Genomic DNA, 14,765 nt, shown 5'->3' on the forward strand with positions numbered 1-14,765 from the left:
GGGAATTTGGTGCAATAAACGGACCACAACAGAACCAATAGATACATGAATCACTTCACATAAACGCAGAGATTATATTCACAAAAGAAATACAACGCTAAGACCACCAAATGTAAATGAAAACAATCCACGACAGAGATTAGAAGCAATGAAAGACACTGAACTCCTGGAAGTTGTGGCCTCTATTTAGAAATGAAAAAGAAACACATTTTCTAATACCTCTGTTCCCACATCTCCCAAATGTATGAGAAGGTCTACAAACCAACAGCCCGGGTGCCTGAGCGACAGAATGCCTTTAGACCACGCAAATTCTGTGTTGAATGAGGTCAAGGCAATTGTTGTGTCACGTGCCTTTGACTGCCGTACAGCGAGTACCAATAGGGGCCTCATTGAAAGTAGGGGCTAACCCTAGTAAGAGTGGTACTACAGTGCACCCGCTGAGCAGATGATTGTCTATTAACGTCTTTCATAATGGAAGAGTTAGCATGGATTCAGCAGTACAGTGGTGCCTTCGAGCTAGGCACACCTAGAACATTCAGCACACCTAGAACATTTCCACCTAGAAACACCCAGATCATTCAGCAGCACAGTAGGTATGTTCTACTGAGATACACTCGAAACATTCAGCAGCGTAACAGGCGCATTCTAACTAGACACGCCAGATACATTCAGCATCATAAAAGGTGTGTTCTACCCAGATACACCCAGCACATTCAGCAGCTCAGCAGGTGTATTCTGCCTCGATACACACAGCACATACAGTAGTTCAGCAGGTGTATTCTACCCAGATACACCCAGCACATTCAGCAGCTCAGCAGGTGTATTCTACCCAGATACACCCAGCACATTCAGCAGCTCAGCAGGTGTATTCTACCCAGATACACCCAGCACATTCAGCAGCTCAGCAGGTGTATTCTACCCAGATACACCCAGCACATTCAGCAGCTCAGCAGATACACACAGCACATACAGTAGTTCAGCAGGTGTATTCTACCCAGATACACACACAGCTCAGCATATTCTACCCAGATACACACACAGCACATACAGTAGTTCAGCAGGTGTGCTCCATCTAGAAATTCCCAGAACACTCAGCAGCATAACAGGCATGTTTTGCCTGTATGTGTCTCGTACATTCAGCGGCAAAGACACGTTTTGCCTGTATGTGTCGTGTACATTCAGTGGAACACCCAGCAACAGCTAACAGACTGTCGAGCGTAAGTGACCTTTGATGTGTTGAAGAATCATAATGGGAACCATGGCACTACTTAGATTGCTTCCATGAAAAGGAGCACGCTGTGTGTGGCTGATTAAAAAGGTTGTGGTAGGAATTAAGGAAAAACGATCCTAACTTCATCACCGCGGATTCCTGGGTTTGTTACGTCTCCCCTGAGCATCTGTGGAACTGGTGTCTGTCTGGAGGCAGCCAACAAAAGCAAGCTCAGGTTGCTTTCGACAGAAAGCCAGGCAGCGTGGCGAGTTCATTGCAATGAACCAACTCTCACACACGAGTTTCAAGGCCCAAAGCGGGGCCCTCTGCAGTTACAGAACTCTCCCCAGGTGTGGACAAGAGTTTTGTTTCTGAGCATGCTCATTTGAGTCCTTCCTGTGAGGGAATGCCTCGCTCTAAAATCCTAATTGTGCAAAGTCTCTCCCTGCAGGGGCCATCTACCCTACAGAGCCCCTATCGATGTACCAAGGCAGTGAACTGCAAAATCAGTGTAGAATTCCTAAGACAACAGGTTCAGATAAAGCAAGTCAGGGTTGCTTTAAGCTACTAGGTGTCTGATATATTTGCCCTCTGATTATAAAGACTGGAGACTTTACATATATCCCCCATAGTTCATATTCACGGTGGTTATAACCACAGTAAGCATCAGCCCTTTGAGGATTTCCATCCATGCTGCCCAGATCACAACGCCCAGGGGCATATGTAGATTGCCCCAGTGGTGTACGCTGTATATTCTGCCACTCTGTTAGTGCAGAGCAGAAAATAAGGGGCTTGTGTCTGAGACGGCATGATCAGGGCCGTGCATAGGAATAGCACACAAAGGATTAATTTAGTCTTCCACTGAAAAATTCAAGACCATCTGAGTGCCTTTTCTCTTGCAGGATCAGGAAGATGGCCACAAATGGCTGTCCGTGTGTCTCCTCTAGTACAAGGTACGCACAAGACTGACTCCCACTGGAGACAAATGAAGCCTGCCTTATTCTGACCTGGGACAGCTACTGTCTATGCTGCCTGGGAGTCCCTTTTACAGTCTTATCCGCAGTAGTGTGCAGAGATGGTCCATGTAACAAGCTCTGTGACGAGTGTGATCATGACTCCCTCTAGTGGCTGGCTTTGCAGCCTGCTCCTTGCTCACAGATGAAAGCGTTCTCTTTTAGTGTGAGTGGCAGAGGCCTGTGCTTTGTCTTGGCTTCCATCCCCACTTATGACTGTGGGGTCTGCACATGAACATGGCCACGGTACGTTACACACGGGGCCCCGTCACTGCTGCATGCTGATTGACTGTGTCCACTCTAGCCCTGGCTACAGTGTGACAGACACATCAGATGCCTTGTTGAACAAACGTTATTTATAGCTGCAGTTACTTACAGCTTTGCCTAGAAGACAGGCACACACATGACATTTCGTCTGATAGCCACACAATGTATATTTTTTAACGGTGAAGATTTATATATTCTGATTCCATCCTGGGGCACTAGCATTCAATAGCCTCCTCTACCCCAGCCCCAGGGAAATTTTTTACCAAATCCTTTTGGTTTTGAGAGACAGGCTAGAAGACGTGAGTAGCACGGGATTACAGGTGACCAAATGCTGAGGTTGCTGTTATTGTGGGGAGCCTGTTTAGTAACGTCTGAGAGGCTCATGAAGTGGCTGAGGGTCTGGTATCTCTGTGCTGTTGCTGGAGCTCGTGGGGAAGTCACTGAGCGGTGTTACATGCAGACTTACAACTCTAAGGGAAGGATTTTCAAAGCCACCCAGAGACCCAGGTCCCATTCACTCGTTTCTAATGGGAACTGGTCACCCAAAGCTCTCTCTAAGGCATCAGGGTCACTGTTTTACTGCACCAGGTTTGTAACCAGAAATGACGCTTAGGTACCAAACCCCCAGTACAAACATCTGTCGGGGCATGTGGGGTGGGAGAATCTATTCTTCACTGTGTCCATATCAGTTTCACTGTGCAACCATCAGCCCATACTTTGAACACAGCAGGCTTCTTTTCTTTTCCCGTTCTGCTAGGAAACTCCTCAGCTTGGCGGTGGAGAAAGTGACCACGGCTTGCTGTCTGTCATCCAAACCCGTCTCCTGGAGCCAGGGAAACTGAAGGCATTCCGTTACCGATGGCCTACCCCTAGGACAGGAAGTGAACAAGAGTGACAAGAAATCTGGATCAGAGGGAGACATGCAGCGAGAGGAAGTGAGGTAGCTGGCGAGAGAGAGAAGAGAGCAGTAACTGGGCCCTGCATAGGTTTGCATGCTGGGAAACAAGCAGCCTCTTACCAGGGATTTGCACACAGTGTGCTTTGGAGAAATGTCACGGCTCCCCCAGACAGACCCGCGTAGCATCTGGTAAGTTTCACCTTCCCTTTCTTGGCGATTCTCGGAAAGTCACAGGCCACGTCAGAGCTGAGGGGGTAGTCGGCACTCAGCCTACCACAAAAAAAAAAGAGGGTAAATCGACGCAAGGGGAAAGGCCGCTTTGTAAACGCATTCCTGTTCCCAGTTCCTTTCAGAGCGCTCCTGTGAAGTGCTGCGTCAGCGTGAGGAAGACGAGCCTCCCAGTGCTGAGAAGGATTGTACAGGAAGAGGAAATGGCAGAAGAGATGATTTATTTGAGGAAGGGTTTCGTTAAAATAGTTTTTCCTTCGTGTCGTTTTAACATGCATGAGCAGGCTGGTGGTTTGGTTTTCGGAGCGCCGAGCCATATACAAAAAGGTGGGTGTGGGTCTGAGTCTACACCGATCCTGCTGTGTTAAGAGGTTATAAAGGCAGCACATCAGCCCACCAGAGAGTACCCTTTCACCTCCGACGGTGTAGAACCAGCATAGGCAGCTTTAAACCACTCTATTTCACAGCTCTTGGTTCTGGGAGCGTGGCCAGGAGGAGGGATGTGGCTGGAATGCTGCAGGACCTCAGTGCATCTCTGCTGGTGGGTCTTCTTTGAAACCCTAGTGGGTTTAAAGCTGCCTTCCACTGACGCAATCCACAGTCATAGACTCATAGACATGCAGGACTGGAAGAGACCTCTATAGGTTATCTAGTTCAGTCCCCTAAACTGAGGCAGGGCTAAATATTATCTACACCATCCCTGAAAGGTGTTTGTCTAACCTGCTCTTAAAAACCTCTAATGATGGAGATTCAACAACCTTCCTAGGTAATTTGTTCCAGTGCTTAACTGCCCTGACAGTTTGCAAGTTTTTCCTAATGTCTAATCTAAATTTCCCTTGCTGCAATTTAACCCATTACTTCTTGTTGTATCCTGAGTGGTTAAGAAGCACAATTTATCATCCTTCTCTTCATAGCAACCTTTTACATACTTGAAGATTGTTGTCATGTGCCCACCCCCCTCTTTTCTCCAGGCTAAACAAACCCCATTTTTTCAATCTTTTCTCGTAGGCCACGTTTTCTAGACCTTTCATCAGTTTTGTTGCCCTCCTCTGGACTTTCTCCAGTTTGCCCACATCCTTCCTGAAGTGTGGTCACACCAGGATTTCTAATTCTTTGCTAGGGACCAACTTACATGATGAAAGCAGTGGTGCCGACAGCCCAGATGTCAGTCTGCGGGAGGGCTCCTTGCTCTGACAGCAGCTCTGGAGCTAGAAAGGCACAGCAGTGTGAGTGGAGTTTCCTTACAAGATGGAACCTTTATGCCAGCAGGAAAGCTGTGTGCTAGCTTTAATCCTTGCTACATTCCCACATGATGAGGAAGACAAGGTCTGTTACAGAGAGCAGGTTGATGTCTGACACCCCACGGACATCCTGAGTCATTTAAGAAACCAAACAAATGGAGACCTATGAAAACATCTCCAAAAGACTTTGTGGTTACAAATCTAGTGCTGTGTCCATTGCTTTTGCCCTGGCGGTGACTACACTGTGTGCATTTTATGGGCATGACTCTCCTTTCACTTACACTGGTGTAAATCCAAAGTGACCCCTTTGAAGTGAGCAGTAACGCTGGTGGAAACGAGTTCCAGAGTGGTAGCCGTGTTAGTCTGTTTTCAGCAAAACAACGAGAGTTCTGTGGCACCTTAAAGACCAACCAAGTTATTTGGGCATAAGCTTTCGTGGGCAGAAACCCACTTTTAGAGGTGCCACAGAGCTCTCGTTGTTTTACTGGTGTCAATGAGAAGGGAACGTGCACCGTACACTCACTAGCTCTGCCCCTCAACGCTCGTGATGAGACATTCTGCCTTACAAGGGTTGTCTCACATTTTAAATCAGCCAATGTCAGTTTTAGTAGTTACCAATTCAATTCACTGAATCACTTGGACAAGCAAGCCGGGGAGACGGCTGTTTCCACTCACCTACGACCCACAGTGCAGCCAGCCAAACTCAGGCTAGGGTTAACACATAGGCAGGCTCAAACCATTCTGAACTCCTGCATCATCCAGACTAGGAAATTCAGGGTGAATTCTGGACATCGCAGAAGCATCCAGGTCTATAACTTCCATTATAGACCAAGTGGGAATACTTTAAGAGCATGCAGGCCAAACCCAGTTTCCTGTTAGCTGGCAACAAATGGGAACATCTGCAAATACATCTGTAAAGTGTTGCGCCCACCATTGTCCCAGTCTGACCTTCCATCTAGCAGGGACCCAAGGCCATGCTGACTCTGCACTGACCTAGCACTGACGTACTGTACTCACCCATGGTTTCTACATAGTCAATGCACCTATCCATGGTAATGACTCTGTCTGGCGAGTAGAACTGGGCGTTGCCAAAGTCCAGGAGTTTAAGCAGGTTGGGTTCGGTAATTATCATGTTTTCAGACCTCAGATCCAAGTGCAGGATGTGGTGTGTGTGAAGGAACTCAACTGCACTGAGAATCTGCCATAGATAGTCTCTGACCTCCACCTCTGTATAGGATGTCCTGGTAATGGAAACACAGTGAAAATCATAGTCTTCCTTCCTGCGTATTTTAATGGCCCGATCCTGCTTCCACTGAAGTCAACAGGAAAATTCCCATGGACTCCTAACATGATCAGTAACAACAGTACCCGCCATTTTTCATCTGCGTCAGCTATTTCACCAACATTACTCACTAATCCTCACAAAACTCCACCGAGGGCAGGTAAGTGAATATTGTTATGCCTGCATTACAGATGGAAACCTGAGGCTGAGACATTAAAGGACTGGGCTATAGAGGGAGTCAGTGGCAGACTGGGATCAGAACGCAGCGCCTGTGCTTAGATCATGGGCTTTGCCTTCTTACTCACAAGATTTCATCTGATCAGTTTTCAGCCGTCAGTGGGAGGCTGAAGGAGAAATGGGAATAGGTGGATGGGCTGCCAGAGCCACACACAATCCCTATGCTATCTAGAGCACAGTTACACCTTAAAGGTAGGATTTCAGCTTGTCCAATATCAGCAGCCTCTTCATGGCCACTCAAGGGCTGGGATTTCAGGAGCGACTCTGGGAATCTAGGCGGCGAACAGAGGCATAAACAAACTGCTGCTTTCCATCTCTGGGAACGGAGGGAAAGAGCCGGTGGCACTCCCTAGGGACTGGCTTGTGGCTGATCAATGGAAGCCGAAGATCCAAACAAGTCTCAAAGGAGTACGGAGATGTATCACAAGTATAATAGGAGATTAGACCAGGGGAAAACATGGGTGGAGTTGATGCTCCAGAAGGAAGAGTTGGGCAAGAATCCACTGTAGAGACGCCTCAACTAGATAACCCAGCCTCGAGCAAAGCAGGCCCAGTGGGACATACCTTTCAGCCAGACAGTGGAGTAGCTCTGGCCCCACGCACAACTCCAGGATCAGCACTAGGTGCTGGGGGCTCACATACGCTCCCTGCAGCCGAACTATATTTGTGTGATGAAGCTTCCTCAGGACCTGATACTCCTGGAGCACAGCCTGCTTGTCCTCTTGCCGGTAGGGGATAATTTTGGCAGCCTGCGCTTTTCCGCTTAATTTTTCCCTGCACTGTCTGACGATGCTGAAACGCCCTCTGGAGCAACAAAAACACAAGGGCCCGTTAAACTTCTTCTGCTGCTCTTGGAACAAGGCAGCCTGAACCAGGTTCTTCCGTGCTTCAAACTTCTACTGCTTATTCTGCATCCAGACCCTGTGTTGAAAACCAGGATCACGCGGGGCTGCTATGAGAGACCGTAAGTCTGAGCAAGGGAAACCATATGGCTCCTTTTAACGGCAGCAGCAGAAGCCTGACCCCTGGCGTCTGTAATTAATAAATGCAATGCATGAGTGCAGTTGGGGGGAGGGGGTGTCTACACTTGGAGCTGGGGGTGTGATTCCCAGCATGTGGCGTCGCACTCACGCTAGCTCTCCGTGACCTAGCACACTAAAAATAGCGTAGCCGGAGAAGCGTGGGCTAGCTGTGCTGAGCACAAACCTGCTTGAACTCCATGGGTACATGCTCAGCGTGGCTAGCCAGGATGCCCCTCACTGCTGCCCATGCTACCACGGCTGCATTCCTATTTTAGTGAGAGCGAGCACGAGTACGTCAAGTGAGCTGGGATTCACGCCCCAAGTTCACAAGTGTAGAGGCAACCTGAGAGAGAATCCTTCGCTAGCCCAGAATTCATGGCTGTCCAGGAATGGGCCCATTACCAAGAATCCAGTGTTTAGAACCCAAATTCGGATTCAGTAAGTTTACCTTTTAGGACACTGGCTAATTCCCAGATGTGAAATCCCTTGGGGATGCGCTAGTTCCTAAGGGTTCCGGGGGAGCCTCTACAAGGTGATGGGAACTCTTGCCTGGAGTGAGTCCTCACTGGCCCCATCTTCTCCCCCCTCCCACCTCATGGAAAGCCCCTCTCCTCTGTTCAATGTGGGGTACAATAATGATAGTTAAGTTCTGTGGGCCTATGGATCTGCTACAACTGGTGTCCAGCTATTGGATTTGAATTGCTATGAACCCCAGGTGCTCAAAGGCAAGTTCTAACTAACTGGAAGGAGTATGCACGGCCCTGGTTGGTGAGTACGTATATGGAGCTCATGAAAGCTCTACACCTGTCCATTTGAGCAGGGTCTGGCTCACAATTCATTTAAAGATGCTAATATCAAGTCACACGAGAGGTGGGCAGTCAAGCAAACAACCTTAGCCTGAAAGGCCCTGTATCCTTACCTACCAGAGATGTTTTCATTAAAACAAAGGGGTAAATGGACTGCTAACAGACGGGTGGTCGGTAGGTTTATAAAACTGACATTTCTGAGTGTAAGGGTCCAAAATGAAGCTGCAAGCAGCACTTCTCCCTGAACATGAGTGTAACTGGATTTCTGTCCTTCCTACCTTTTGATCTCGGTTTGGAAGGCGTAGGTTTGCTGCGTTGGAAAAGGCTCCGAGGGTGTCATTATTTCACTCCCATCTTCTGTAGCAGCTGAGAACATCTGCGCCGCAGACTGAAATGCTAGAGGGAAAGAGAGACATGGCTGTATGAGGGAAAACAAGAGTGGGTTCAGTCCCAACCCTTGCTTTGCCGTCCCTGGGTATCTTGCTGTAACTGGAGAGGAAGACAGGCAGCTATGGTATTTCAGACTGAAGCTGGCCAATTTGTGAAATGTCGCACAACAGAGGCCTCAAAGCATGTTCGAGTGCAAAGAAACACCTTCAGGACTGAGCACAGGGTATGCCGCCACTGAAGCTGGAGGTGTAGTGCAGTGTAGCTGCCATGGCACGGGCGGCTGGACAGGCTCGCCACCCCAAGTACGTACCTAGTGTCTCTGACAGGACTGTCCTCAGGGCAGCTAGCTTGTCACGCCGCTCATGCTACTGCAGCTACACTTCTATTTTTAGCATGCTAGCTCAATCCGATCTAGCGTGGGTATGTCTACCTGCGCTGGAAATTCCACCTCCAACTCCAGTGTAGACATGAGCTTCCTTTGGCCTAGCCTATTACATAGACAGTCAGAGTAGAGGACTTGTGGATATAGTGTAAGAACTTGTTGTTCTCTCTCACTGCAAATGGCGACAATTAATCTATAGTTAGCCTAGGCCACTGGTTCTCAACCTGCCAACTGGTCACAGCCCTCAATGAAATGGCAAGACGTTGCCTGGGGACTGGGAACCTGCTTCTACTCCATGTTTCATTTCATCAGCTGAAGCAGATTTGCTCAGTCACTTGCAATTGGTCCTTCCTGGATATTCCCCTGGAACGGGGGCATCATATGAATCATTACAGCACCTCCGTGGAAGCACCATGTGCAATGGCATAAAGACAGAGTGATTGCGAGATTACGGTATGAAAATGGTTGAGAATCCCTGGCCCTCGGGTGAGCATGCGAGGTGAGGATTGGTAAATTACATTGACAAGTTACATTGACATGGGGAGGATTATTTCTTTGGTGTAGTAGAATCTTTTCAGTTGGTGGAAAGAGAAATAATATGCCAGATAGGCCACCATCTCAATTCTCAGAGGAACACATTCGGCTGCTGGCAGATACTCCTTTTCAGATAATGGATTTCTTTAAAAATAAGCAACAATACAAAACATTAAAATATAGGAAAAAATATGTTAGGATAGGTTTGACTATCCAAACAGCAAAATAGCCCAAAATGAAAAAAAGGGAATTTTACAGAAGCAAACACCAATTCACATCTATTAACCACCAAGTTCTGGCTTGTAGACAGGACCAGGGCCATGGAATTTCAGTGGACTTTTCATTACTTTCATAGGTATAGTATTAAGCCAATGCTTCACACAATTGAAACACATTACTCTGATTTTGTTCCCTGGTGATCATCCAAATTAAATGAGCATGTCAGAGAGCCCATTGAGTGGCCTCTTCTCTACAAGTAATCAATGGTTTCAACCCCTAAATGCCAAGATTAGGCGTTATCACAGCTCATCCCACTTCCAGCTAAGGGATCATCTGTGAACAACAGCGCCTAAGGATTCAAAACCCTAAAACACACTGGAGGCAATGGAGTTACTCCAGATTTATACTCCATTTCCCCTGAGTGCACACACAAAGAAGATGCGATAGTGTAGATGTTGGAAAATTGAAATGTTCTACCACCACTCAATAGCTTACCTCTTTGGTCTTTTTCACCAATCTTTACTTTGGCAGATGGGATGCTGTAAGGTCCCATTCCAGCTTTACTGATGCAGGCTGTCCGGAAGGAATAAGTCAAGCCCCTGGAGAGATTATTGGCAGAGTAGCAGCAGTCAGCCACATCAGTAACAAGGGTCTTCCACTCACCGTCTTGGTGAAGGAAAGAGAAACACAGGTCAGAACTTGTTCTAGGGATTATCATGTTGTCTTTTGTTACACCAATTACTGCTGTTCTGGGAGTACAGAAAATTGATGACATATTTAATTGAAGGAGCCCGTGCAAATGGTGGCCTGAGAGTATAACCTCTCATTGTCTTGTCTTGTCTGTAGTGACCTCATCTTTTCACTTCTGAAGCCAGGTATTTTATATTAGAGCCCTCATGTCTCATTGCCCTTGTTTTGCGGGGAGAGGGGGTGGCAGTGAATATGTTTGTAGATTCAGTTCATGTAATTTCATACCCATCCTCCTTAAGTTCCTCATTTAGATTTGAGATTCAAACATGCATCCCAAACTCAAAGCAAAACCCTGCTCAAAAAAACACTACGTTTTACTCAGCTTCATGTTGAAAGCAAGCAAAACTGAAAACATCGCACAACTACAACTAAGAACCATAAATGAATCCCCAGAATAAATTTAAACCTGGGCCCAAATTCACTCAAAGTTTGCAAGTCTCAAATGACCTTTCCAGGAGTTTTAGGTTTGCAATGGAATCCCGACCCAGGTGAGTTTCACGTGATTCTGAATTTTACTGAAAACATTTCACACAGCTCTACTTTTTAGACATTCCAGTTTGCATACTGAGGTTACATATCATGTAATATAGTATTGCTGTGTCAGCAGTGAAATGGATACACCACAGATCCACGGTCAGGAAACAACAGGAACAGATTTATTCCTACCCTCATAAGGGAAACAACTCCACACCTAACTCGTGGCTATCCAGATTGAACTTCATATGCATATACGTACACAGATCTAAAGGAAGGCACATAGGATAATTGGGCCCAATTACATCTGGGCAAAATTTTTTGGACAAAACTTATTTCTGACCAAAAATGCTGAGTGGTGATACCTCGATGATCCATGAATTTATACTGATTTCCCTGAAACGTTTCAACTGAAAAAAAAAGCTAAAACATTTTCATAAAACGTTTTGTTTCAATATTTCAAAATCAAACCTTTTGAGGTTTGTTCAAAACAATTTTTCATTTCAAAATTTCCTTCAATTTTATTTAAAAACATAAAAAAATGCTTTAAAATGGTCAAAATAAAAACTTTTTATTTAATTAATGCTGAAACAATGTTTGACCTGAAATTAAATTAAATTAATTTACTCGACAATTCTCCCACAATTTCAAAAAAAGTTTGCTTTGTGTTGATCTAAAATGATTTTTTCCCCTAATTTTTTGGAATTGCCAGCTAACCAAAAAGTTGCATAACTCTAGGCCCAATCCAGTTGTGATCTGTAAGTGCTTCTGCAAGATAAATGTTTAATATTATTATTAATAATAAAATAACAACAACAATAAACAGGAACTGAAAAGAGAGGTCAGGCTCTGATCCAAGACCAGTTGAAGTAAATGAAAAGGGACCCAGTGACTTCACTGGGCTTTGGATCAGGCTCTGAACAAGTCAGGCAACCCAAGTAATATATGACTAAAGGTATACCTGCCTCTGTGTATCAAGGAGATTGTCATTGCACAGGTTTTATAAACTCAGATGTCTCTTCAATAGGATTCTAATGGGAAACTAAGTTGTTTGGAGCATGGACTATCTTTTTATTGTTTGTATAGCACCTAGGACAATGAGGTCTTGATCCAGGACTGGGGCTCCTAGGCGCTATACTACTACTACTACTAAGTAATAACAAAGAGAAGTAGAGACTATCTAGTTCTGCTTTACCTTCGCTCTTGCACTGTACAGTATAGGTAATGGTGGTGTTTGATTCCACAGGTTTCCAGACCACTTGCACTCCATCCTCATACACCTCCACGATATCAGGGGCTGGGGGGCTAGCAAGAACCTCTGTCAGGAAGGCACGCAAAATTAAGGGTGTTATATATGAAATGAAGGTTGAAACCCCGCTCCCTTTAACAGACGAGTTAATTTACAGTTACAGATATTCTTCCATTTCAAACAGATGATCCCTTTTGGAATGGTAAACTCTGCCTAATCATAGAATCACAAAATATTAGGGTTGGAAGGGATCTCAGGAGGTCATCTAGTCCAACCCCCTGCTCAAAGCAGGATCAACCCCAACTAAATCATCCCAGCCAGGGCTTTGTCAAGCTGGCCCTTAAAGACCTCTAAGGATGAAGATTCCACCACCTCCCTAGGTAACCCATTCCAGTGCTTCACCACCCTCCGAGTGAAAAAGATCTTCCTAATTGCAAACTTATCAAAAACTTGAAAGTTTAGCTCAAACTAGAGTGTTATTGTGTTTCCATTCTACTAAGGAGAGACTCTGAAAAAAGGATCAGTGAGAAAGAACACAGTGCAAACTGCAGCAAGCACTGTGAAAACACACAGAGACGCTGTATGAGGAGCAGAGATAGGGGAGAGAGAAAAAGTCCATGGAAAACATAAACATAACAGGTTAGATGAATGCTTGGTCTAAACTCCATCAACTTCAACGGACTTACATCATGGAAAAATATGACTCCGTATATACAATGAATACAAGCTATGCACTTGCACCAGCCTAGCTCTGGGAGTAAAAACATGTTTTGATTGTTTTCTAAAACTGAATCACCATTGAAAAACCCAGGCGTTAAAAAGGTATGCAAATTTGAACTTTAGTTTGTGAGCACTGGTTTACTAACCATCAAATTCTAGAAGATCTTCCTATCCTTCCTTCTGAATGTCATTTGTTTTAGCTTTAATAATGATCTTGCTTGCTAAAAAACATGGTATTTGTATTTCCAGTCTCTGTGTTCCAAGGTCTTCCAGTTTCAACCATCTAAATCAAGGTTTCTACATTATGGTCAATGCATCAGTTTGCACCAATGCACCTTGAATCATCTGTACTATAGGGGTGTTGAGGTTAAGGAACAAACTGAGATAGATACATCACCTTTGCTGCCTTCCTGTCTGAAACTATCTCCGTGAGTTCCTAGAAAATGAATTATCCCTTTGTGTATGGAAGAAAATCTATAATGCAGTATGTCTGCTAATTCTGGATATAATTCTGGAGTGGAAGCTGTACAAAGTAGGCATCTACTTCCTTGAATTACTTCCTTCTCTTACCTGCCTTCCTGATTACGCAGGAGGTGGATGCTGTACCCAGAGAGTTGCTGGCCACACATGTGTAAATACCAAAATCCTCAGCCGTAACCTCCAATATGGTTAAAAGCTGGAAGTTTTTGAGTGTGCCTGAGATCAAGATCCTACTGCTGCTGCAAATGGGCATCCCGTCTGAAAGACAGAAGGAGTAAGTCCTTGCATTATACTGAGACGTCTAAAAGTCCCCTCTTTTCCAGGGAGAAGTGTCCGCTAAATCCACTCCCCTTCACCTTCCCCCATAACGTAGGTTCTTACAATCATCTTGGTTGTGCTATAACTTCAAACCCTACTATTAAATCATCCCAAATACTCAAATGAGTGTGTACGTCACCTCTGAACCAGTCAACGTGCAGAGGCAAATGGGCGGACGTTTGGCAGGACAGAGTCACAGACTGCCCTAGGGCAGCATCCTGATCCACGAGCTCTTCTACAAAAGAAGGTGCTGAAAGAAAGAGGGAAAGCAGCATCTCAGAAAGATTAAGATGATTATATATGTCAATCACAAGCAACATAACAGACAGCATCTTTTATCAGACTAGCTATCAAGGAGCTCCGATGGGAAAAAAACATTTTTCATACTCTTGTGCTCATTTTGCCACCCTCTTCTTTTTAGACCCCAGTGACCCGATTGTAGTGTGACAGTTCAAAAAGAAGTCCTGCAGACCATTCAGTCTCATTTTCACTCAGTGCGGGCACAAACCCTGTGAAGGGATGTTCCATTACAAGCAAGGTGCCTAGAGAAGATCCAAGAAGTTCAGAAGGTAAATCTATTATATTATAACATAATATAAATGTTATTATATTATAATATAAATATACAAATATATTAGTGATATGCAACACACTTTTTCTTTAGTAAGTGTAGCACTTGCAATCAGTTAAACAGTTCTTGGAAAGTATCTTAGTGCTTTGATATGACAGTGATGGGTGCTCTAGAAAGTTTGGGGTGGGGTGGGGTGGATGGATGGATGAATGGATGGATAAATACTGAAGCCATCTCTTTATTCAGTCAGTAGCTACAGCATAGGCAACAGTGCAAGTTCCTCTCTATAGCTATGTCAAATGTCGCAGGAGATAGTTGATTTTAGCCTTCTGTCTAAACAAGGGGAGAAGCTACAGGAGCCAAGAAAGGCTATTGAAGGTCTGAATGTTCATGAAGTCAGTGAAGGAACTGGAAACTAAGCACAGCCATAGGAGTTAAGTCCTGGATTTACCTCTACCCAACTTGGGGGAACAT

At 45.3% G+C, this 14,765-nt stretch overlaps 1 protein-coding gene across 16 annotated transcripts in view; it reads right to left on the minus strand.

Annotated features, from left to right (window-relative positions):
• Positions 1-1,023: 1,023 nt before the first annotated feature.
• OBSCN (obscurin, cytoskeletal calmodulin and titin-interacting RhoGEF) overlaps positions 1,024-14,765 on the minus strand; it is a 276,095-nt gene continuing 262,353 nt past the window's right edge. For all 16 annotated transcript variants that reach the window (XM_067530494.1, XM_067530493.1, XM_067530487.1 and 13 more), the window contains 10 exons: positions 13,860-13,970; positions 13,493-13,660; positions 12,149-12,271; positions 10,225-10,395; positions 8,483-8,600; positions 6,941-7,180; positions 5,875-6,098; positions 4,749-4,824; positions 3,509-3,658; positions 1,024-3,359 (listed from right to left, as the gene is read on the minus strand). In XM_067530494.1, the coding sequence (XP_067386595.1) occupies positions 3,182-3,359; positions 3,509-3,658; positions 4,749-4,824; positions 5,875-6,098; positions 6,941-7,180; positions 8,483-8,600; positions 10,225-10,395; positions 12,149-12,271; positions 13,493-13,660; positions 13,860-13,970 (1,559 nt within the window). In that variant the 3' untranslated portion in view covers positions 1,024-3,181. The remainder of the gene's footprint in view (positions 3,360-3,508; positions 3,659-4,748; positions 4,825-5,874; positions 6,099-6,940; positions 7,181-8,482; positions 8,601-10,224; positions 10,396-12,148; positions 12,272-13,492; positions 13,661-13,859; positions 13,971-14,765) is intronic.

This window comes from Emydura macquarii, unplaced genomic scaffold, assembly GCF_026122565.2.
Source record: "Emydura macquarii macquarii isolate MOO-44397 ecotype Brisbane River unplaced genomic scaffold, CSIRO-AGI_Emac_v2 contig_3080, whole genome shotgun sequence".
Lineage (NCBI taxonomy): Eukaryota > Metazoa > Chordata > Testudines > Chelidae > Emydura > Emydura macquarii.